General features: G+C 34.1%; 4 protein-coding genes across 11 annotated transcripts; 3 read left to right on the top strand and 1 right to left on the bottom strand.

Moving 5' to 3' along the window:
• Positions 1-774: 774 nt before the first annotated feature.
• LOC127901241 (cysteine--tRNA ligase 2, cytoplasmic-like) lies at positions 775-1,861 on the bottom strand. Its single transcript, XM_052438140.1, has 3 exons — positions 1,592-1,861; positions 1,367-1,430; positions 775-1,037 (listed from the first exon to the last, which is right to left on the bottom strand). The coding sequence occupies exons 1-3, from the start codon at positions 1,747-1,749 to the stop codon at positions 987-989; spliced, it is 273 nt and encodes a 90-aa protein (XP_052294100.1). The 5' UTR covers positions 1,750-1,861; the 3' UTR covers positions 775-986.
• Positions 1,862-11,210: 9,349 nt separating this feature from the next.
• LOC102613745 (zinc finger protein ZAT4-like) lies at positions 11,211-13,463 on the top strand. Its single transcript, XM_025099477.2, has one exon. The coding sequence runs from the start codon at positions 11,767-11,769 to the stop codon at positions 13,195-13,197; it is 1,431 nt and encodes a 476-aa protein (XP_024955245.2). The 5' UTR covers positions 11,211-11,766; the 3' UTR covers positions 13,198-13,463.
• A 1,984-nt stretch (positions 13,464-15,447) lies between these two features.
• LOC102613273 (uncharacterized) lies at positions 15,448-18,483 on the top strand. 3 transcript variants are annotated; one of them, XM_025098704.2, is made up of 3 exons: positions 15,448-15,916; positions 16,945-17,364; positions 17,913-18,483. In XM_025098704.2, exons 1-3 carry the CDS (start codon positions 15,626-15,628, stop codon positions 18,294-18,296), a joined length of 1,095 nt encoding a protein of 364 aa, XP_024954472.2. In that variant the 5' UTR covers positions 15,448-15,625; the 3' UTR covers positions 18,297-18,483. The 3 variants fall into 3 exon arrangements, with proteins under 3 accessions (XP_024954472.2, XP_006477626.2, XP_052294755.1); XM_006477563.4 differs by having other exon boundaries at positions 15,459-15,916; positions 17,745-18,483; XM_052438795.1 differs by having other exon boundaries at positions 15,768-15,916; positions 16,932-17,364; positions 17,745-18,483.
• A 597-nt stretch (positions 18,484-19,080) lies between these two features.
• Positions 19,081-23,359, top strand: LOC102612771 (uncharacterized). Of its 6 annotated transcripts, none has more exons than XM_052438529.1 (8): positions 19,081-19,150; positions 19,260-19,390; positions 19,806-19,865; positions 20,576-20,678; positions 21,425-22,022; positions 22,247-22,382; positions 22,471-22,638; positions 22,726-23,359. In XM_052438529.1, exons 2-8 carry the CDS (start codon positions 19,310-19,312, stop codon positions 22,777-22,779), a joined length of 1,200 nt encoding a protein of 399 aa, XP_052294489.1. In that variant the 5' UTR covers positions 19,081-19,150; positions 19,260-19,309; the 3' UTR covers positions 22,780-23,359. The 6 variants fall into 6 exon arrangements, with proteins under 6 accessions (XP_052294489.1, XP_052294488.1, XP_006477625.2 ...); XM_052438528.1 differs by having other exon boundaries at positions 19,096-19,150; positions 19,254-19,390; XM_006477562.4 differs by lacking the exon at positions 22,726-23,359 and having other exon boundaries at positions 19,114-19,390; positions 22,475-22,619.
• Positions 23,360-23,597: the final 238 nt, after the last annotated feature.

Below are 23,597 nucleotides of genomic sequence, written 5' to 3'. Positions count from 1 at the left end.
ACATCTCTCTAACTAATAATCATCGTATAATTACGATTTTTTGTAAACCTATATTTAATAATAACCTTAATGTTAAAGAAATATAATTAATAATATTATTTAACAATTAATTCATTCATTATTATTCTTTCCCCAAAAAAAATATTTAAGTTACTTTTGTTTTCAATTTCCAAAAAAGAAAACTTTAATTATTTAATGTTAAAATCTTTTAACTTTAGTATTTCTTTTAATTTCTATTAAAAATCTTATAATCTCAAAAATCAATAGATGAAATAATTTCTTGCTCCATATTATATTCATTGGTTCATCTAAAAAAGAAAAAAAAAATTAGTTTCTAGAAATTTAAAGTCCATATCTATTATTTAATCATCAATTCATCATTTCAACTTTTCATATTCCGTCATTCTAAATATTCTATTTAAAAATAATACTGATTTTATTTATTTGTTTGTTTGTTTATTTTGTAATGGTTTCATTGGAAGTAAAAAATATACAATAATGATGGAGATCTCATTATTTGAGTCTCAACTTAAGTCTCAATGCTACGTGTCACTCATCTGTTGGATGATGAATTTCATAATTAGTAAATTTACTTAACCATCATCTAATAAATGAATGTCACGTTAGTTGGGACTCAAATTAAGCTTATGCATTGGGATACCTAGCATTACTCAAAATCATATCTTCTTGACTAATTTTTTTTAGTTTTTCTCATTGAAACTTTTAAGATCTTTTTTATTATTGTTGAAATTTTTAAGTTTTTCCCCCGTGATGTATTCTAAATGTTGAGAAGAATTCCATCTCTACGAATTTTAGATTTCCATTATCCAAATATCTCACATAGATAAATAGAGCATAATAGCAAGAACAAAACCTGGGTTACCATATCCTTGATCTGTTCAATGTGTTGAGACACCCGTGGCTCTTCGGAGGGAGGGCGGCACTGCAGATTAAGCATGTCCTTCTGATATGCTACACAATATCGTTCACTGAAACTTAAAGGGATTTTCCCCAGAATCATTTGCCCGACTAATTATCTGCACAGGTCCACATATAGGCAGTCTTTACAAAAGAGTCAAGAAAGGAGAAGAGAAAAATGCTAAAAAGGAAAGAAAAAAAAAAAAAAAAAGCGTGTCTCACAGAAACGATAACCCAGCAAAAATGTAAAAGTGCCTATTAAGACAGCACCGACATAGTGATATGCATCAGAGAAACAGATGCCCATGAATTTGTTGAAATTGGAAAGGGTGTATAATCAATGCGTTGCACGATCCAACTACTTTAATTGTTTCAAATGCACATTATTTTAAAACCATGATACACAATCATCCTAGCATTCTACAGTAAACAGAATGAAGATTCTCACCTTGTCATCTATATCGGTGAAATTCCTAACGTAAGTAACTTTATACTTCAGATGTTCTAAGTATCTGCAAAGTTCAGTTCACATTAAACAAAAATGTGGTTCCATTGATCAACACTAAACCCTTTAAAACTATTTCAAGTACAGCACATTATTTTTTAAAAAAAATTAAAATAAAATTAAAATCATAATTCTGTTTTTTTTTTTATAATGAGATAAGAAGGAGACCTGTAGAGAAGGTCGAAGGAGACGGCAGCGCGAGCGTGGCCGAGGTGGCTGAGGGCATACGGGGTGATGCCACAGAGATACATGCCGACTTTGCCGGGAACAATCGGCGTGAAGACTTCCTTCTGCTGCGTCATCGTATTGTAAATCTTAAACTCCATTGTCAGAACGGCGGAGGCGTTGCTTTCCTCCTTTGTCTCTGTCTCTAATGCGACTGAAATTTGTAAAACCGCTGATCTTCAAGCCGGGCCGGGCTTGTCCAGGCCCAAGTCATGTCCTGAAACTTGGCCCAGCCCTTCACGGGGCCTGGACATTTTTTTTTGGACACCGAAGTTTTATACTGGATGAGATTTGATTGAACAAAAATACTTTCTCCATTTCACAATAAATTTTATTTTTGAAATATCCATTCGAGTAATTACCTTTAAGGACAAGAGGGAGAGGGGGAAAAAAAGAAAAAAACTTGGAAATTGAATGAAAACAAGACAACAACCTTTACTTCCTCCTGTGCAGAAAATTAAAATAAGCAATAGAAAGAGTTGTATTTGATATATATAATTCAAGAATTTTAATATAAAGAGAAAGAAAAAAGATTGTTATGTTAACTTACGTTGAATTTGAACTGCACTGCAACTATAGCTACGGATAATTCAAAATATTTTATGAAGATTAATATGTAAATCAAAATTTTACTTTTTCGTGAATATAAAATTCAAAATAATTAATTCTTAAATCTTAATACGTTTGCATCAATTGATAATTTCTAGCTATAAATAACAAGTAATAGGATCACTAACACTATAAGGTTAAAGGAATAAAAGTTTAACTAAGCCTGAAAGGATACAAACTATATCTCTTCGAATTTGAGGTAGCCGAAAAATCGTTCACGATTTGTTCTATGCCTTTGATCATATACGTGGGTTGAATAAAGTTGGAACCACCATATACCCAGCTTCCATCCATGGATTCACTTTCTTGATCGACCAATAACCTTATTTGGATTGAAATCAATGCATGCAAGTAATCAATTTGACAGTTGAAGTAAACTGTGCTTTTGAATGGCAAGTTAATATAAATGAAAAAGCTTTCATTTAGCTTCAGTGAGTGATCATAAATGAAGTAAATGGTGCAGCAAATATAAATGAGAGGAAAAATGTTAAAAAACTTAAATGGCAGGTTTAATCATTCGAAAATACTACAAGCACATATGAAATATTCAAAAGATGCTGCAATTGCAGTTCTTAGAAGTTGGAGTCAGAAAACTAAGTTTCAATATCATGACATAAAGAAAGATACAATTCAGATTGCACGGGCATAATAGTTGTCATACTTCCATAACAATGTACCAAGTCCGAAAAAGTTAGGAATAACAAAACACATAAAAGTAGTTTCATATTACAGAATATCTGAATTTGCAGAGCATAGATTGAGTCTAAGTTCCTTGGTTGGTGGAGTTTCTTCGATGATCTTGTTCAAAAGCCAATACCATTCAACTCTAAAATGTACCGTACAGTACCAATCTTCTCAATTATCAGCCACAAAGTTTCCTCTATAGCCTCCCCAATTCAGTTGTAGCAAATTACCAAAGCCCATTTGACAAACAACTACTCTTTGTTCATCTGTCAACTGTGAAATGGCAGCCATTAATCAATCAGAAGCGCATCTGGTCAAGAACTTTGCCTTCGCCACTTCTGATTTTACTATTTGTTCGCATTCACTTTTTTACTGACATTTTTTCTCCGGTGGTAAATTCTTAAACATAATCCAATTTCCATCGAGTACACAATCATGGTAAATAAACAAAACTAACTAAACCTTTAATACTTGAAAATTACCATTTTATTTTATTTTTATTGTGCAACTTCACATACCCCTTTTATAATGCAAGTCATTCCATCGTTTGTCTTAACCTCACGCACGGCTACAATATCATCATATGACTACGAAATTATACCACTCCATAATTATTAATGAACCTTAAGAAACTTATTAAATTTATTTATAAATTCATTGACTAAACTTACAAATATCTTATGAACCCATTATGACATTGCCTTTTTCTTCTTCCTTCAACGCTTTGATCACCACCAACCTCTTCAGCACCCGTATCAATCTCACATGATTTATGCTTATTACTACTTCCCACCAACTTCATCTATGAAATTCAGCAATACATTTATTTATTATAATCAAACTAAAGTTCATGGGAACATATAGTTTACATTCCTAGTCCAACACAAAACAAATACATATCATTAACCATAAACCAAAAAAAAAAAAAAAAAATTAGGGAAAGAAATAAACAAAGAAGATCTAAAACGAAGGGTAACTGGGTAAGCATGTATTATTTCCCCATGCTGCCATCTTAATGCTGACCATGGACTTTATTATATTGGTTGTTGGAATATTAATTTTCCTGTTCCTAATTTTGAAAATGTTCATTGTAAAATTTAATAACGCCCAAGCTGCTAATTGGAACTTATTATCATGGATTCTAATATCATTTTAATACATGGAATTACTAAGATAAACATAATAATAAAAAGCTCCTTTACATTACTATATTGTTGAGAAAATATCCACAAATTTATTTTAAAAAATTGATGCTCTGTGCTCCCCAATTTGTCATTATCTGAATGAAATCTAATTTCCCACCAACTATACATTTTTCTAATTTACAATTATACATTTTACTTTTTAATTAATTTAATTCTTTTTAAATTTTTTAGGGCTTGGGCCAAAACCTGGGCTTCTTTTTAAAAACCCAGGTCTAGGCCCAGCTCTAATGAACCTTCGAATTGGAAATCCTAACCGTGAAATTGAGGGTCAAAGCCATTTTACCATATCTACATATAAACAGTATGAAAAGACTGGAATATTTAGGTAGTTAACAACCTTCGATATTTTAGTCTTTTTATTATTTTATTTATTTATTTATTTATTATTATTATTATTATTTGGTACATAGGGACTCTTGTGTTTTTTTTTTTTTTTTGAATTTCTAGCAAAATAGTATCGTTGTTTGCTGGAGGTTGGTTTGTCATATACAATAGATTACAGTAAAATTATTGAATATAAACAAGTGAAAAGGAGTAAATATCTTACATGTATTTGTTCTGCTGTAGCCTTTTATCATTTATTCATTTTCGTATTTCTGACCTAAAAAAATATCTTATGTTTTCACAGAGTTATACAACGTTATTGAAATAGTGGAGGAAATCAAATATGAAATTATTTACAATTGTCTCGTTCCCAATGTATCGGAGTATAGAAGAAAAGAGTTCATTCAACCAGAAAAATGTCTAATAAAAGTGTCCTTACAAATGCTGGAAAGAGAATAATGCCAGGCCTAGCGGCCATCGTTAGAACTTGGAAGGGGGAGATAATGGCTGCAGGAATTCAGAATACAGATTTTCACATGGATGTTGAATATGCTGAAGCTATGAATTTTGGAATTAAAATGGGAATAGACACTGCCGCTAATCGTTGAATCAAATTGAAAGACTGTTGTTAACTCGTTGAAAGATTTAGAAAGAAGTACGAAAGAAATATCGTAATTAATTATCGAGATTTAAAATTATATGGTTGTGAAAGATCACTTCAAAATCAATCATGTATTGATGAGAAGTAATAATGGCACTGCTTATAAATTAGTTAAATACGCTGTTAGCAATTCGAGATGTATAATTTGGTTGGAATACTTAAAGACTGTTGTTAACTCGGTAAAAGATTTAGAAAGAAGTACGAAAGAAATGTCATAATTAATTGTCAAGATTTAAGATTGTATGGTTGTAAAAGATCACTTCAAAATCAATCATGTATTGAGAAGTAATAATGACACCGCTTATAAATTAATTAAATACGCTGTTAGTAATTCGAGATGTATAATTTGGTTGGAAGAAATTCCGACTCACGTAAGTCTTTTCATTTAAGCGTTTAATCGATGTTTTCCATTAAAAAAAAAAGTATCCTTACAAAGAAAGTACGCTGCTGAAAAATGGTTTAAATAATTGTTTTTTGTTAAACACAAAAAAAGTTTGGTGGGTTTTGCTAACAACCTAATGTGAAATGAGTTACAGAAATAGGACTTCAAAAGCATTGACAAACTGACGTGGAACTAACTTTTTTATTCTGCAATGACATATAAATATATATTGTTACTAGTGCTACTATAATGCGGAATATATTCTCTAGAAACATGAATTAATGCTATAATTAATTTTTATCATTTTCACAAGGAATATAACTTATAAGAACCCATTAATCAAAAACCTCATTTTTTGTCAGAGAAACTGCTCAACTTAAAATATTCAGCCTATGTGAATTCAATTTAGAGGGAACACAAATTAGAGAGTTGATTAGCTCTGATATTCTGTTAATAAAAAGAGTTTTAGACAAGAGCCCGACATTAATAATTTTAGAAGCAGTCTTAACAATCTTAACAATTCTCATACCTTGTTTATTTTATTTTATGTTTAAGTTGCAATAACACGTAAATTTCCACCAACAAGTATGTAGATCAATTGATATGAGATTGTTCTAACTTAACTAAAGTTCTCGTTCGAGATTTGGGAATGCATGTGTGTTAAATACTTGTTGGAAGAGTTTTGCTGTCCTAATGGTGCTACCGGCTTGAATCTGGATTAGTAGAGGACTAATGTGATTTTCGAATACCAGATGGTTAGTCCTTGACCACACCTTCAAGAAAAGAAGAAAATTCTAAATTATAATTTACATAGTACTATCAACTACGTTATTGAAATTCCGTTTTATATGGCCGGCTGGCAGTTTAGCTTTCTGCTTCTTGAGTTATAATTTCATTTTCCTGGCAAGATTGATGCAAAATCAACTACCAACACCATGCATGGTCCAGGCAAGGTTACTGGAAATTGTATAAATATAAATTCATAAAAAAATGTATTTAGATAGATTGCTTAAAATATTCAGTTGACCTTTTTCTAATCAAATTTAATTTCAACTTTTATTAAAGCACTTATTAATGCCCAAACCCACTGCATGTAGCCGGCTTCCTCGTTTGGTTAGCTATATATGCTAACATATATATAACTGAACCTTTTGTTTTGTTTTGTTTTCAAATTTCTTCTAAATTTATATTTGTTTATAACACCCACATGGCCTTGGCTTTTGGATAAGGGAATAGGCATGTAACTATACGTGCGAAAATGACTTATTTTGTTTGCTTGGTGACCAAAGTTTCATTAAGAGAGCGAAAGTGCTTTTTGCTAGTGTGTGTGCTTGTGCTGGCTCAAAACAACTTCTGTCCTGCCATCCAAAATCTAAGACAGGCAAGAAATGGATCCCACCAACAAATCGATTTTTATTCCTGAATTTCGGATCGGCTCTTTTGAGTATATCCAAAGCATTTCTGGTGAGATCTTGCTCACTGATCACACATGCTGCTTTGTTTTGCATCATTACCCATATGAAGCAACACTTGGTACTTTTATTATCAGCTCATATTTATTTTAAAATGTATTAGGTGCTAACACATAGAGTTGCCTCTTTTTCTATATCTCATCTCCTAACTGTTACTAGAAGCTTTTGATTAGTAATAAGGACTACTCATTAGTTCCAAATAATATTAATAACTATAATTTTCTCCTAAATATTAATTCAGAAGGTATAATTTAGCTTCGGATTATCTATCGTAAATTAGTTTAATAGAATAAAGTAAATCATGCACAAGAATAAGGTTTTTAATATATCCATCAAATATGTTAGAACTTTACTTTCAGAGCTGAAAGGTCCGTCAGAAAAGAGATGGTTTTTTTTTTTTGAATGCTTTCATGGTTTCATTTTGTATCTGGATTAATGATTTAATATTTTGGTTAAAGCTTAAAATGCTTATTCGTGACTCATGCATGCAACTCAACATCTAATCATTTAATTATATCTTTAATCAGTACTGCTGCTGGATGTCGGCCAAACCCCCTTTGCTTAACTGAGTGAAGGAAGCCACATGGCCAAAATTTATATGTATCTTTTACATCTCCAGCGAACTATATTTTCCATTTAATAATCTTTCTTCTTTTATATTTTAAACTCATTTATTCAGAAAAAGTGGCAGCAATTTGTTAGATTTTGCTTTGTGTGGTTTGATAGTAAAAGAAGGGATCTCCCGTTGACCCCTCTCTCTCTTATAAATAAGATTTATATATTATGGTGAGGAAGTTCTGGTAAAGTGGGCTATAAATTAATGATTAGTGCTATAATCGTAAATGATATGATATTGATTTATTAGTTGGTAAGATAATATTATAATTATTAGTTCATAAAAAAATTATGAAAATTTATCAACCATTTAACGAATCACGTATCATAAGTCGCATCATTTTGAATGAAATTTGAAATAAAATTTTGGAATGTTGCGTGACCTACATGCCTTCGATGTGTATTCACTAATACATCGTCATCAATTAGGCCTTATATTTTCTACAAAACTGAAATAGATAAGAGTAATAGATGAGAGCTAATTAAGTTCTGTTAGCTTCAATATTTTTACCATAAAATAAATAAGCATAATTTTCAGTGGTGATATCAATACAAGGAATATTTTGATTGAGTTGTTATAGTTTTTGATTCATAACTATTATAAAATAAAATTTGTCGAGCAAGTGATCAATATAATTAACCAAATACTTTTCATATTGTACATTTAAATTTAACTGTTGCTATCGCTTATAAGGTATTGTGTCTGTGGCATTATTCATCGTTGTAGATTCTAAATCCTCGCTTCTAAATTTTTTGTCATGAACTCCCAAATTAACTTTTGTTGTATTACGTACATCATAAATTACGTTAAATGCATAAGTTTGGAGTCTATAATGAAAAACTTGGGGGTGTTAAAGAGAAGAAGAAAAAAAATAATGGGGTCACTGTATATCTCTCTTTAAATAGAAGAGCATGTTGTAGATAATATGGTGGACTCCGCCAATAGGTTGCTGAGTTCAATTTCAATGGTGACCCACCACCAGTAGGAGGAACGAGGATTGGGTTAGGTCGTGGATGCTAGTGATGAATTTATATCATGGAAAGAAGAGAAGAGAAGTAAAGAAAAGATACAAGATGAAGAAGCATAAAGCCAAAGTAGGCATCTTATCTTATATCGTCGTTTTAAAATATATTTACAAGGCCTAGCAATGGCAGAACACAAGACAAAGACTGGCCAATTCTTTTCTTGTAAGGTGTCTACTTGTCAATTCTAGCATATCACTTTTGTTTTCGGAGGACCAGCAGCACTCTTACCTCTAAAGTCAAGTTTCTTTCTTTACTGTCTGTGTGGCCAATAGCCACTGGTACATGCCCAACATGTTATATGCACACTGTAAATTGTGAATTTGAGATTAGGTACCATTGTCAATATGTAAATTAACATTTTATTTAACTAGATAACTTCGTCCAGTCTAAAATTCATATTTTAAAATTTACAAATGTTTGTATTAGATGAAAACTTCGTATTATTAACTATATATCTACATCCAATGATTTGTGCTATGTATTATAGTGGTTTCTTTAATACTTTCTTTTATATATACAGTCTATATAAATACTTTAACCATGTAGTGTAGAGAATTATGTATTATATTTGAAGTTGTTAATCAATAATTAGCAACGAATCATGGCCCAAAAAGAATGCTAAAAAATTAATGAAAAGAAAAAGAAAAAGGCAAGGCATAATTGGCTCACGCATTGCAGCAGTAGGCACAAACTCTCACATTACTCTCACTGGCCAGCAGCATAGGAATACACATAATGTGCATGCACATGATCTTGATAAGTGATAAGAGAGTCCTTTTATTTGGAAAAAAAAAAAAAGAGTGCTTATTTTTCTCTGTAATCACCTCTTTTGACAACTTTTGTATAACCCATTACATAAACAACAATAACAAAGAATTACAGCTAAACATTGTACTAAACTGCCGGCAAATGGGGCACCAAAGGGGGGATTTTATCACAAACAAAATGTGATTAGCAGCTGCTAATAAGACATTAACATTGCGATTAGGGCAACGCAAGCCGATTAAGGCCGGTCAGTATGGCCATGCTGGCCTATCCCTGACAATAATGCAGTGAACATGAGCTAACATCCAACCATTAGTTTAATTTTGTATTGAAATGATAATGCAGCCAAGCACGCAGACAGCTTGTTTTGATTAATTAATACAGGGTGTGTATTATAAATAGGATTAGCGATCTCCAAACTCAAGAGCTACTTTTTATTTATTAGCTTAAATTATTATGAAAACAATGGCACTAGTTGTCCATTAAGTGACGAGTTTTACTTATGATATTTGGTAAATTTCACAATATTTACAATATCGAACTTATTGTCCAATTCTATATTAACTCGATATTGATACAATTTGGGTTCAACAATCAATTGAATATTATCTCATATGTATGCATTATATATCATCATTTCGTTATTAATTGAATTTTGGAATTCTAACCACGTCTGTTTAATTATGAGAACCTATAATTTATAAAAAATTCAAATTATCTCGTGTACACGCACGAACGCACGCACGCACGCATACACACACTTTTCCCTATAATTTTTTATGCTTTCCGAATATATTTGTAAGTTGTAACATCCCCACGTTGCTAGCGCAACCTAGGAAGATGTGAATTATAAATATTCATACATTGCAGAAAGAAGATTGGCTGCAAAAATTGGGAATTTCCAAAGCATGTGGATAATTTGCAGCAAAATGAAACCTCATTTTCAGGAAGGTTTCTATGTTATTTTAATCCTGTATATTTATTAACACTAGCCACCTAGATGTTTTAAATTCATTCATGATATATATGTGCATTCGGTTCACCCTACTGAGAGATTTAGGGGGATACAAAGTACAGTAAAAGACTCGGGATATGTATGCAAATATGGCAACATAACCGCTGCCCAGTCCCCATCTCCTTATATATTATGGGACCCTTCAAATGAAATGTTTACCAGAGGAAAGATCCTCACAAAGTACACCTTCTAATGCCACATGCAAATCATAGCTTGCCAAATTTGGTCTGCTAGAGCTGAGTTACTAAATCACCCCCCAGATTTCCACTAGTTCACCATCACAAATATTCTACAATTCCATAAATGAAATTGCTCCATTACTGCTCCTGTAAAATGTTGTTAAATTTTTGGGTTTAATAACTTGTAATGTCGAATTTATAACAAACTATGTAATAGTGATGATAACGTTATTGGACACTACTCTAGTAAAAAATTATCATGTGGCACACGTATGCACATTTAAGAGAATGCGTATACACGAGACCATAGTTAAAAATATCTTGACTAGGTCATTATAAAGTTGTGATCCATTAATTGGTTAGAGAACATTACAGTAAATATTTGCAGAAAGTACATTATATTAGTGAAAAAGGGAGAAAAGAGAGAGAGCAAAAGAGAATAATGGCCAGAGGGTGGAACCTTTCAGTAGGATGAGTGTGTGAGTAGCAAGACAAAGGAAAGAATAGTTAAGAGTTAGTTTAGGGATGTTGTTCAAGTGGAGCAATAACAGTCGTTGGATTTGAGGTGGCGTAGGATTCTCAGTTGAGTACACGTGCTGCTTGCTATGCTCTCTTTCTTTCCCATTACCTCTTTTTTATCTTTGCTTCCATGCATGGATTTCTCCTCCTAAATATAGTGTCTTTTGTATTTCCATGTGTTGAGTAGCAAACAAATTAATAGAAAGAGAGAGCAAAGAGAAAGAAACGCTCACTCTCTCACTCTCTCTCTCTCTCTCTCTCTCTCTTTCTCTCTGTGTTCTTTAATTCCCTTTTAATTTTCCTCCTTTGATTGGGTTGTTTTTTGTTTTTTAACCTCTTTTTACGAACTTTGATTTTTTCTTCAACATTCAGCTACCCACTATAATATTAAGCTATCTACTGCTAGTAGGCCTGTTGTTGCTTGTTGGTTCCTTTCTGTGATCGATTGTTCAGCAAAACAGATCCTGTTTTTGCTTTCATTTTCAGCTTCTGCCTTGATTTTCTGATCTGGGGTCCTCTGTTTCATCACTATTTTTAGACTTTTTTTTTTCAGTGTAATGAGATCAAGAATTGTAGCATTATTGTTTCAAATTCTTTGATCACGTTTGAAGCTTTTTCTTTCTTTTGCTTGTTTGATCTCCAATTGTTAATCATCATCATCAATGGAAGAAGATCGAGAATTCAAGCATGTGTGCAAGTTCTGCAGCAAGAGCTTCCCCTGTGGCAGATCCTTGGGTGGTCATATGAGGTCTCATATGATCACCATCACTGAAACAACAGATGGTCATCACAAGCAGCTTGCAAAGAAAAAGCTTCCATCTGTTAATAACACTGAGACCAATGGTTATGGCCTCAGAGAGAACCCGAAGAAGTCTAAAAGAATTGCAGATTCAAGTGAAGATAATACTTCACAACAACAACAACAACTCTGTGGCAAAGGTTTTGTTTCTTGGAAACCAATGAAGTGTAATTCAGAGAAAGACAGAGTGTCTAATAATAACACTAGCTTGGAGGATCAAGATTCTTTGACTAGTGCTAATCAGAAGTTGGTCACTGACAGCCAATCTGATAATGAAACTGCAGCTCCAAATCGAAAGAGGAGATCGAAAAGAAGAACAAGGTACATGGCAACCCCCACTGCAAATTCTTGTTCTATTTCAGTTGCTAATAACAAAAATAATGGCTCCTCTTCTGTTTCTGAGATTGAGCAAGAACAAGAAGAGGTTGCCATGTGTTTGATGATGCTTTCAAGGGATGTGGGTTCTAGAGGTGTCTTGAATTCTGTTGCTGAATCTTCTGATAACAATTCTGTGTTTTTGGAACCTAAGATTGAGGCTAAGAAGCTGAAAGAAAAGAAGTTGGATTCTGAGAAAGCTAAAGTGATAAAAAACTTGAAGAAGGAAACAGAATTAGATCAGGCTGAATTGGGTTCTAGTAAGCAGAATTCGACAAGCAAGAAAAATGTTTGCAATTCGTTTGATCCTGAATTGAGGTCAGATTCTTTTAAAAGATCAACAACTGATGCTTCTGATGCTGAATTCTACAAGGATTCTCAAAAGAGAAGCAAATTTGAGTGTGCCACTTGCAACAAGATCTTTCACTCATACCAAGCTCTTGGTGGCCACAGAGCTAGCCATAAAAAGATCAAAGGCTGTTTTGCTACCAAAATTGACAGCAGTGAAAATAGCATTGAAGCTGAGCATTCACCTGACCCAACAGCAGACAGTAAGCTAATCAAATCCATTAACAATGAGAATTCTGCTGATCATTTCTTTGTTGCTGATTGTGATGATCATAGAGCTGAGACAAGTTGTGGGGCAAAGAAAAAGCACGAATGTCCAATTTGCCGCAAAGTTTTCCCATCAGGCCAAGCACTAGGTGGTCATAAAAGATCACATCTACTTGGTGGCAATGAAGCTAGGAACAGTCCCGCCATAGTACTTGAGAATCCGATACCGGAAATCCGCAACTTTCTTGACCTTAATCTGCCTGCTCCTGACGAGGAAGACAGCAATGCTCATCTGGGGTTGCAACAATGGTGGATCAGTAGCAGCCACAAGCACGAGGCGCTTGTCAGTTTAATCTCCAACTGACCTTCTTCATCCTGCCATGGTTTTTTTCCAATAAAATTTCTAGAGTGTACAGACAAGTTTCTGCTTATTATTTCATTCATTCTTTACACATTGGACTATATGCCAACATATTGCTAGCCTTACAACAAGTGTTAGGCCTTAAAACAAAACTACCATCTTGTAAGTTTCGGTCAAGTTTTATTTCTTTGTTCCTTTCATTTCCAGTCTGTTTTTGGCCATAGAATAAGTCCCCATTCATGCAGAAGTGCAAGCTTATTGTCACCGTATTGATTACAGTGATTGAATTTCACGTTTGTACTTTATCTACAGAAAGTAACCTACTCTGGGGGCAATAATCTTATCTTGGCACCAAAGTGAAATGAGTGAGGTGTTGAAAATTGGCTTGGTGTGTGAAGTCACGAAGAGATAAAAAAGCAAAATTTCTAATGTACACCAAGACGGCATGTGAGTTCAAGGTGGTTCTTTAGTCACCTACCATACAACTTGACAACCCATCTCACTTCTATCTCAATTTTCTTTCTCAAGATTAGTGCACTAATTTTAAGTGGAGTGTTATTATATCTTTGATCCAAAGGTTGAGATGAGTATATAATATTATAATGATGGATTTGATTGGACTACTTTTTCATGTTTGTTCATTTGGCTTCGAGTTAGTTCACCAGAATCACACTTGTGTAACTAGCTTATTGATTAAAGATATCATATCAAATAGTGAAGATCTCAACTCCAAACCTAATCATCGATAAAGTGTGAAACAACTCAACCTAATTAGATATTGCTCAATAAGAATATGATTAGGAAAGGTTCAATTATGGGGTGGGTTAACACTTTTTGGAAAGCAAAGCAACTACCTTTAAACTTAAGATCAAATTAGAATTAATCGAAGATACGTTCAAATAGATTGCTTAAGATAGAACAAGAGGCTTAGAGTTCAAACAGAATACGTCTTCTAAGAAATTACTTGGCTAGTGTAGCGTTGCTATTTTGACAAAATACTTGCAGTGCTGCATGTTGCCGAAGAGTATTATCAAGTACTTTTGAAATATGCCGTCTAATAAAAGTACTTTTTTCTAAAAGTGCTTCTGAAAATATCCTAAACTTGGATTTGAAATCCAAGCTCCCCAAACTTTATAAGAACGATTTAAAAAAAAAAAAAAAAAAAAATTAGGTATTTGCGGAGAAGCACTTTGTTAGGCGAGAACCTGGGCAAAGTATGGAGAAGCCAGATCCCTGGGCTTGGGCATGCTTTGCTGATTTGCTATTAGCAGCTGGCAGCGTGATGCTGCTTTGTCAGGTAGTACCATGAACCAGTAACTACTTTTTAACTACCAAGGAAGCTTGTTTCTTATAGGCTGTGCGCTTTTTTGTCCGGATTCGGGGGTATTTTGGTCTTAAAATTACAGCCAGGTATTGCCGGGTTGACAAATAACACTTCACAAGTGGTTCCCTCACCTTTTGGTCTCGTGAAGCTTTAGAAGATCGCAGTTTGCTTTTGACACGTGCTGACCGAACGAGAGATTAGATTTTAAATCCAAATCATGCCACATTTCACCACGTCATTGTTCCATATGATGTGAATGTGATGCATCAATTACAGTATCAAACATTGGATTAGAGACGTAAAAGCATGTGAAGCAAAGGAAAAAAAAAAAATTGAAGGCGAAGCTTGATATCATTAACTCAATTGAGAGGTCCCATACAAAATCACTATCATCGATTTGGGTCCTATTTAGAATTGAGGTGATATGTTTTTTAAGTTACAGTTATTGTAAAAAAAATTATAATTATAAAATAAAATTAATAATATGTTGTAAATATAAATGTTAAATAATAATTTTAATAAAATTATTAAAAATATAATAAATTTTTTATTATACAAATAAAAAAATCATATCAACATATTTTTTAAGGTACAACAATTAGTGTTTACTAAACACTTTAATGATGTATCTTTTAAATTACAATTATCCAACTTCAATGTAAAACGCATTCTTAGTTATAGTTTTCAAGTAAATTATATTTAATTGGTCACTATATTTAAATTCTAAAAAATTCACTCATACCTATTAAAAGAACAAACAAAATAAAAAAAAATTCACTATCGACTTTGGTAACATGCTAATAAATATTAATTTTTGAATGAATTAAGGTAATACAAAACTCATAAACACCGTTTTGGTGCCAAAAAACTGAAGTGGGTGTAATCAGAGTATGGGCGGTGTTCTAGAGAAAAGCTACCCAGTCCAGCATCTCCGAACAAGTTAGCGCAAAAAGACCAAAAATGGAAAAAATGGAAAAAGAAAATAAAAAAAAGAAAAAGTGGAATGCTCATTCTTCGTTTTCGGAGCTTCTTTGATTCCTCTGAAGAATTTCTAAACCCTAAGTAGAGCCGTAGCCTTAATTTATCGTCGAAGCAAAAGCGCAACAAATGTACCATACACAACAGCTACAACAACCGCCTTCTTTCACTTACTTGTCTAACCATCCCACAATTCCTAACCCTAACCCTTCTTCTTTTTTCTCTTACCCTCAGCCTGCAGTTCACCATGCAGAGCCAGCCATTTATCCACCTGGAATCGACCCGGATGCCGATTCGGGTTCGCACCCGTCGACCCACGTTGGAATTGAGAACCAAATCCCAACCCAATATTACGTGGACCCAAATGCGGTTTCTGTGGCATGGGTCACTTGGCAGGCTGGTTCCTTAACATATGAAAATGTAAGTACTTGGTATTTTCCTTGGCTTTGTTTTCTTTCCTGTATCTTAAAAAATTATGACTTTTGAGGGTTTGATGTGAACTCACGATGTCTTGGCAGTATCTGTTGATTGAAAATGGAGCTTCTTTGGTGTTTTATTGTGTACATGTGGAGTGTTGATGTTTTTCAAGAGTTTTAAGGTGTCTTTGTAATGCTCTATTGGATTGCAAAAGTGGAGTTTGAGGGGGCTCTTGTTAGTGGGTTTTGTGGTTAAAACTGTAAATTTTGATGAGGTATATGACCATTTGTGAATTTTTTCAACTTTTTTTTGGGTAATGTGGGGTTGGTTTCTTGCCAGTCGCTATCCAATCTGCTTGCTTTTGGTTTTGGTAGGGAAGGTTATGGTCCGTATGTGTAATCTTGAGTGCTTAAGATGATTCTTCACATTTTTAGCTTGTAATCAAGTTGAATTTGCAGTACTCCATAGCAGCTTTGCAATAAGCAATTTAAATCCGATGCATTCTCCTTTGAAAAATCTTCGTGAGGATGTTGATAGTATTGAGTTCTGAAGCTTGTGGCACTCATAAGAGTAACTTAACATTCCTCTTCAAAATTAGAAGAGATAACGGAATCAAACCTGTCCTGGGGTATAAGGATGTTTTGATCGTTCTACGTGTCTAGAAACATAATGCCACTGATGGCTCAAAACTTATCATTTTGTTTTTGATGAGGAAACTTACGTAAATTTCTCCATTTTATTTAGAAAATGTTTGACTGAGATTGTGTGTATAATGCAAATAGTTTTGTGTATCTTAAGTATGTCATCACTTAGTGGCCTGGAAGGATTAGAGAATCTCAAACCCAACGTCGTAAACAATGTAGTGGTTTTTAGAGATTTTTCTTTCCTTTTCCATTGTTCTCATATTTGGATTTACCTTCAATAGCTAACTATGCTTTCCTAAACTTGAGGTTGGAAAGGGAATATCAATTGCATGTGTTTCTTTCTATTTTGGCATTCTTTGTTATTCAGCCCATAGCTTTTGGTTTCAGGGGTCATTACCGTCTACCAGTTTAAATTCCTCAGGTGACAGCTATGCTACAAGTCAGCCTTTGGTGAATAATGTAACACAGAGCATTCCTACCCAAAGCAAGGTCATTCAACCAGTGCGGTGTGTGGTTTGCAATATTGATTGTAATAGCAAAGATGTTTTTCAGAAACACATATCTGGAAAGAAACACCTAAGGAATTTGCAGAACCAACATAATCCCAGTGCTGCTACATTAAAAAGATCTTGCAATACAATCAATAAAGTAAGTTTGCCAAGCCAGGAGCTGGAGATGAAGAGACAGAAACTTCTCAATGGTGGCGCAGCAGTTGATTCTGTTAGGGTTTGTACAGTATGCAATATTGCCTGCAATGGTCAGGAAGCATTCAATGATCATCTTTCTGGGAAAAAACATGCTGCCCAGGTAATTACTTTGCTCTCTAGCCTAGCCTTCTCTCTTATTGATTCACACTTGATGCTTGTCTTTTTGTTTTGTTTCAAGATTGCATTGCTTTGATGGCAAATTAATGTTAATTTGCATTCGTGAGGATTTTCAGTTTTTTCATTTTTCATAAGACATGTGTAATTGCTGCTTACCAGTTTTCGTGTATTCTCTCGTTGGGCAACTTTAAAATTCAGTTTAAGAACCTAATTAAGCAATCAGTTTCTGTAACATTCTGTTGGAGATTGCAAGTAAGAAAAGTCAAAGTAGTCATAATCTTGATATCAATTGCCAATACAAATGGCGCTATAATATAAATAAAGTACTAATCAGTTATCAAACCTCTCCTGGTTATCGTGTAGGCTCGCTTAGTATCTTTGGGGGTTGGTCAGTATTTTGCTGCAATCAAAGTTCAGAACAATAGCTTTTGGACTAGAGGTGCAAAAAAACCAAAAGTTGTTCAATCTGCCTGGTGTGAAGTTTGTAAAATCAACTGTAACAGCAATGATGTCTATGTGAAGCACTTACAGGGAAAAAAACACCAGAAAAATCTGGAGAATTTGGACAAAGCTAAGAATAGCACTAGTGCCCCTGCCTCACTTCCTGCTCCAGCTGCAACAAAACCAATAATTGGACCTACAGAGAAGCCAGTAGCCAATAACAGCAGTGGTGTTGATGTACAGAAATTACAAAAGAGAGCAGCAACTGAAGAGGATCTGGAGACGAAGAAACGGAAGGTTGTGGAAAGTGGAGCTGTGGCACAAGCAGTTCGAGTGTGCACCATTTGCAATGTGGTGTGCAATAGTGAGACTGTCTTTACTTATCATCTTGCTGGGCAGAAGCATGCTGCCATGGTGAAGAAACAGGCAGGAGCCCGGACTGAAACCAGTGCTCCTATGGTTTCTGCAACCTAGAGTTTAGTCAATTGGCAAATGGCAAGCCTAGTATGGTGTTAGGTTAGAGTCCCATCTTTTCTTCTTGTTTCTTGGGTTTTGTACGGGTGATAATCACCTGGGCCTGTAATTATTTCGGCTTTCATGTCCATTGCCAGAATGAGGGGAAAAGAATAATTAAATTTAAAAGAAAATGTTATTTGTACAATCCTGCCTGTTATCTTACAGCAATATCTTTACTCGGTTAACTTTTTAGCTGGTAAGTCATTTCGTTACATTATATAGCAGATACCATGATTCTATTACATTTTAGCTGTGAAGAAAATATTATAAATAAACGCTTTTTACTTTAAAAAAGGAAAAAAGAAGCTTTCAAGTAAGAGATTAAAAGTGTAACTATGACTTATAAAATTTTGTCATATTTTCTAGAATATAATAGAAGATAATTAAGCGAACACTTAAGACTTATGATAGAAGTGAATAAAGACATAATATTGTTGTGCCGTATGAATAAAATAGTTCATTTTTTAGTTAAGAATGGTAATATTTGACCTCTTTAATTTATCTCACTAACCTGGTTTTTTCATTTATCTCATTTATTTTCATAATTACGCTTATTAACAAAATAAAAAATAATTAAAAATAAATGTTATTTTTAGTTAATTTGATTGAAAAGAATTAGGAAGTTGATTTGATAAATGGGCCGAAATTTTTTGTGTCCGTTTTTGTAGACCCAACCCAAACCCATTACCACCAAACAGCCAGCAGCCCAGCGTTTTTTATCATACTAATAATCCACGTGCGTTATAACGTTCAAAATGAAAACTTTCGAATTCTGATCAATCATCAGATTCTATTTGTTTCTCACGAAGAAGGTAACAACTTTCGCTTAACCCACTTATTAAACGAAGCAAAAATCTTGTTATTTCGATTTTCTAACTTGATTTCAATTTGGTTCTATGGTCATTCCTTTGATAGTTACAGGCAATTATTTCTTTGGCCGGAGTTCTTTTTTTTTTTTTTTCCTTTTCTAAATGTCAATTAGTTCGAGGAGTGATGGTGAAAGCGTTTTTGATGTTGAGGAGCTCTTACAGATTGAGACAAGATGCCGAGAGGTAATTTAACTCTCCCCTGCTCTCTTTGATAATTAGCTTGTTTGAACTGCTCTTTTTTTATATAAAAAAAAAAAACAATTTAATTGGATTTTTCAGCATGACTTGACTCAATCAATAAATGAGATTTTATTTTTGGGTTTATTTCAGTTATAGGGTGTTTTGTCTTAGGAGCTTTCTTGTATCTCGAGCGCGTATGCTTTTGTCTCAATCCATGTATACTAGTTTTGGTTTCAGATAGCTTCTATTAGTAATGCAGTGGTGATATTTTGAGGTTTTGAGTTGAGAGAGCGAAACCCTCATTTTTGTTTTGCTATTTGACGCACAATTTGATAGCTAGGTACTATTCGTCCTGTTTTGTGGCAATTAGATATGATAGTGTATTTACCTTTTTTATTTTTTTATTTTTTTAATGCAGCTACGGAAAGAGAAGGACACCTTGAGAGAATCACAATCTCAAAGTTTTGACTTAATCAAAGTAAGTTTTGCTTCATGGATTTGTAGTCATTAGAGCCAAAGCAATATGATTCATATCATTCTCATGTCTCATGTCCTCGCTGTTGTTTTAAGATAAATTAAGTAGTCAAAGGCTCAGGAAACAAATTCTCTTTTCCGATAACTTTCCTATTTGTGAGGCAAGTTGCAGTTTAGAAGATGGCTTTTATTTTTTCTTGTATCTAGTGTTTTTATATTCTCCTTGCAAAAAGGAGGTTAATAGAGGAAGATGTGAGAAGAAATTTTATCTACTGCTTAATTTGGTTTTCTTGAACTAAATATTCCATGTTCTTGTTTGCATAAACTGGATTATCAAATCACTTGGCTACTACACAGCCGGGCATTCTGGATCTCCTCGTCTTCGCTACATTTTCTGTTTTGGAGTATAAGTTTAACCACCTGCATGTATACTCAGGCTCAGCATGTCTTTGTCGAGATATATCAGAAGGTTCCCTAGTTAGTCCTTCCTCATCAAGTGGCAATTCTGGAGAAATATAACAGCAAACTTTTAATAGTATAACAGAGTTGAAGTCCCCTTCCACCTAACGGCTAACGCACACACACACACATCTATAAAGAGTTTACCAGTCTTTTGTTAGAATAAATGCACTGGGAGAAAATGTGACATAATTGAGGCTTCAAGAAGTCATTTACTTCAATAAGTTACCTGTTTTCATACTTGTTTTGGCTCAGAGACTAGAACTCCATGCGAAGTCCTTATCAGAAGCTCATAATGAAGACAAGAAACACATTCAGAAGCTGGAAAGAGAACTGATGAACTGTTCTCAAGAAATAGGTGCTCATTCTTATTTTTTGTTTCACTTACCTGTTTACTCAGTTTGTTGATAGGTGTTTGGCTTCAATTTATTCCATTTTATAAAGATGCTGCTTTTTGGAGTTGACTCATTTGATACTCCTCTTTTCTCTTATTATATATTGCAGTCATTGACATACATGTGTAATCATGTCAATTATCAAAGTAACCATCATTGTGGTCATGCTGGCTGTCTTAAACTACTATTTTGACCTGCAAAAAATTATGAAGACTCTTAGGAGTTGAATGTCCTTTGCGTCTCAAGCTGCCTTTAACAAAAGTTACTACAATATCTCAATTATGCCCTATTGTGGATTGTTTTAACTTCTTATGTTTACCATGATAAATTGATGCTCAAGCAGTTACCGAGAGGGAAAGTGTAGGAGGTCTCTCTGTTGGAACTTTTTTGATGTACTAGATTATCATAGTGTTTCTGGACAATTATGAGCACTGATGAACGTACAAATTGCATGTGTTTTGGCGGTTCTTTATCAGGTAGTGGGTGGACCAGTGGCAGAGAACATATTCTCTTTTGTGAATGATATGATGTTATAAATATGTTTGTATTAAATAATTATTATTATTATTATTTTCAGTTTCCTTTTGACCATTCAATTAATGCGTAGGAGGTATCTATTTCATTTGAACTGAAAAAGAAAAAAACATATTTATACTTTTAGCAATGATTGCAATCATGCAGCCTTTATATTCATGAATTTTTGTTACAGATTACCTTCAGGATCAACTAAATGCAAGGAATGAAGAGGTATACTCTTTAAGTGAGCATGTTCACAGCCTTGAATTGAAATTAGTGGACATGGAAATTTTACAAGACAAGGTAGGCCAGTTGGAGGAGGAATTGAGGAGATCTGATTCTGAGTGCTTATTATTGATGGAGGAACTACAGAGCAAAGAAGAAAGATTACGAAACTCAGCTTTGCACATCAAGAAATTGGAGGAATCAATTTCATCCTCAGCGCTAGAGTCGCAGTGTGAAATAGCGAGCTTGAAGATCGATATGATTGCCCTGGAGCAGACCTGTGTTGAAGCGAAGAAAGTTCACAAGGAAAACGTTCAAGAAAAAGTTAGGATGAATTCATTAATTAAAGAGCTTGAGGTTCGGACTCAAGATTCACAGGAAATTATTGAATGTTTGGATAAAGAAAACAAAGAGTTAAAGGAGAAGCTGGATTCATATGAAACAAATGGTAGGGTATTTTGTCAAAAGATTGAGGAATGGATGGAAAAGGAGGACAGAAAACAGCTGGACATTCAGTCTTTAGTGAGTGAACTAGAGAGAAATTTTACTGTGTCAAAAGAAACATGGTGAGTTACAGTTCTCAGGTTCCATTCAAGTTACTGAGTTAAAATATCTGATAGTTTGTGTCCCTCAATTGTATGGTAATGGCATAAAGTTGCTTCGGGCAAACTGCCCTTAAAATGAAGAGCAATAACCTATTATGTAGTTCTATTTGTTTTTCTTTAGTACCTATTAAGTGGCAAATAGCTTTCACTTTTTAATTCCTTGTAATATCTTAATATTTATGAAGCTTTTGTGGAAAAGTCTTTGGTGCACTCCTTTCAAAATTGGCATTAGTACTGGGACCAGATGCAAATTTGAAGGAGAAGATAAAGGGCATGTCACTTCAAATATGTGAATACGAACTTCTTGTGAAGCAGCTTAAGGTATAAGTCATTTGAGGAACTATGACTTTACTTGAGCTTGTTTGACTTGTTCTGAACTGGTTGAGATTAATATGCATATGAATACTAGGAAGAATTGAGAGCAGAGAAATTCAAGGCAAAGGAAGAAGCAGAGGACCTCGCACAAGAAATGGCTGAGCTGAGGTACCAAATGACCAGTTTGCTTGAAGAAGAGTGCAAGCGTCGTGCTTGCATTGAACAAGCATCTTTACAAAGAATAGCGGAGTTAGAGACACAGGTAACGATGTTATGATATGCAGTTTTTATATTACCCAGGGAATTTTGCTTAATTCTGAAGAAGTCCAATCTTGTTCTACATGATTAGATTGAAAAGGGACAGAACAAATTTGTTGCCACTGGCAGACATCTCCCCATATAGAGAGTGGCTTCATTGGGAACTGCAGATGTTCATTGATCAGAAATCGTGGTAGAGGTTCTCTCTCTCTCTCTCTCCCCCCCGCCCCCGCGTCAACACACACATCTCTTGTGCATCTGTTTGTGTGATTGGATGTCGCCCTTAAACATGCTTTTGTTTCTATATGTTTATTGGGCTAGAAGGAGTTCACAGAAAATGTACATTAGCAAATATTATTTGCTGGAATGCTGAGATATTTCTGATACACATTGGTTTTCTCTGTCTTTCTGGTGCAAATTGTAATGAGGAAAAGTTAAGTGGAAGATGCTGCAATGAATATAGCTCCAGATGTCGATCCTACGTGTTCTTTCACTGTTCATGTGCTTGAGCAACGTGTATTTTTTTTTTTTTTTTGTTGGTCAAAAGGTGCAGCTATCCACAGTTTTCTCCCTATTCGTTATGTGTATGTTATTTTTCGAGGAAAAATTGTTTGCACAATTTTGGCATTTTGTTTCTTGTTTCTTCCCCTTGAAGAAGAAATTAGAAAGTTTGGGAAGGCAAGCAAGGTCAGAAGCCTATGATAAGGATACTAGATGCTTTCTTCGTACCTTTTCTCACCTGATCTTCATTTATTTTAGAGTTATTAGAATTTGACTACTGAAGATTTTTCATAATACCAAAGGCTGCAAGAACTATGGACTTGTAACATTGTACTACTAAACCTACCAATATTTCCTTAGCCCTTGGATGGTTGTTTAGACAGTCCTATAACGGTGCCGGAAGCTAACACAAGAAGTATTTTCTTAGTATTTGTCATGAGAGTAAGCTAATTGCTTTCTTGC

The sequence above is a fragment of the Citrus sinensis genome, chromosome 3, assembly GCF_022201045.2.
Source record: "Citrus sinensis cultivar Valencia sweet orange chromosome 3, DVS_A1.0, whole genome shotgun sequence".
Lineage (NCBI taxonomy): Eukaryota > Viridiplantae > Streptophyta > Magnoliopsida > Sapindales > Rutaceae > Citrus > Citrus sinensis.
Note: the sequence above shows the minus strand (reverse complement) of the source record. Positions and strands in the feature narration are given on the sequence as shown.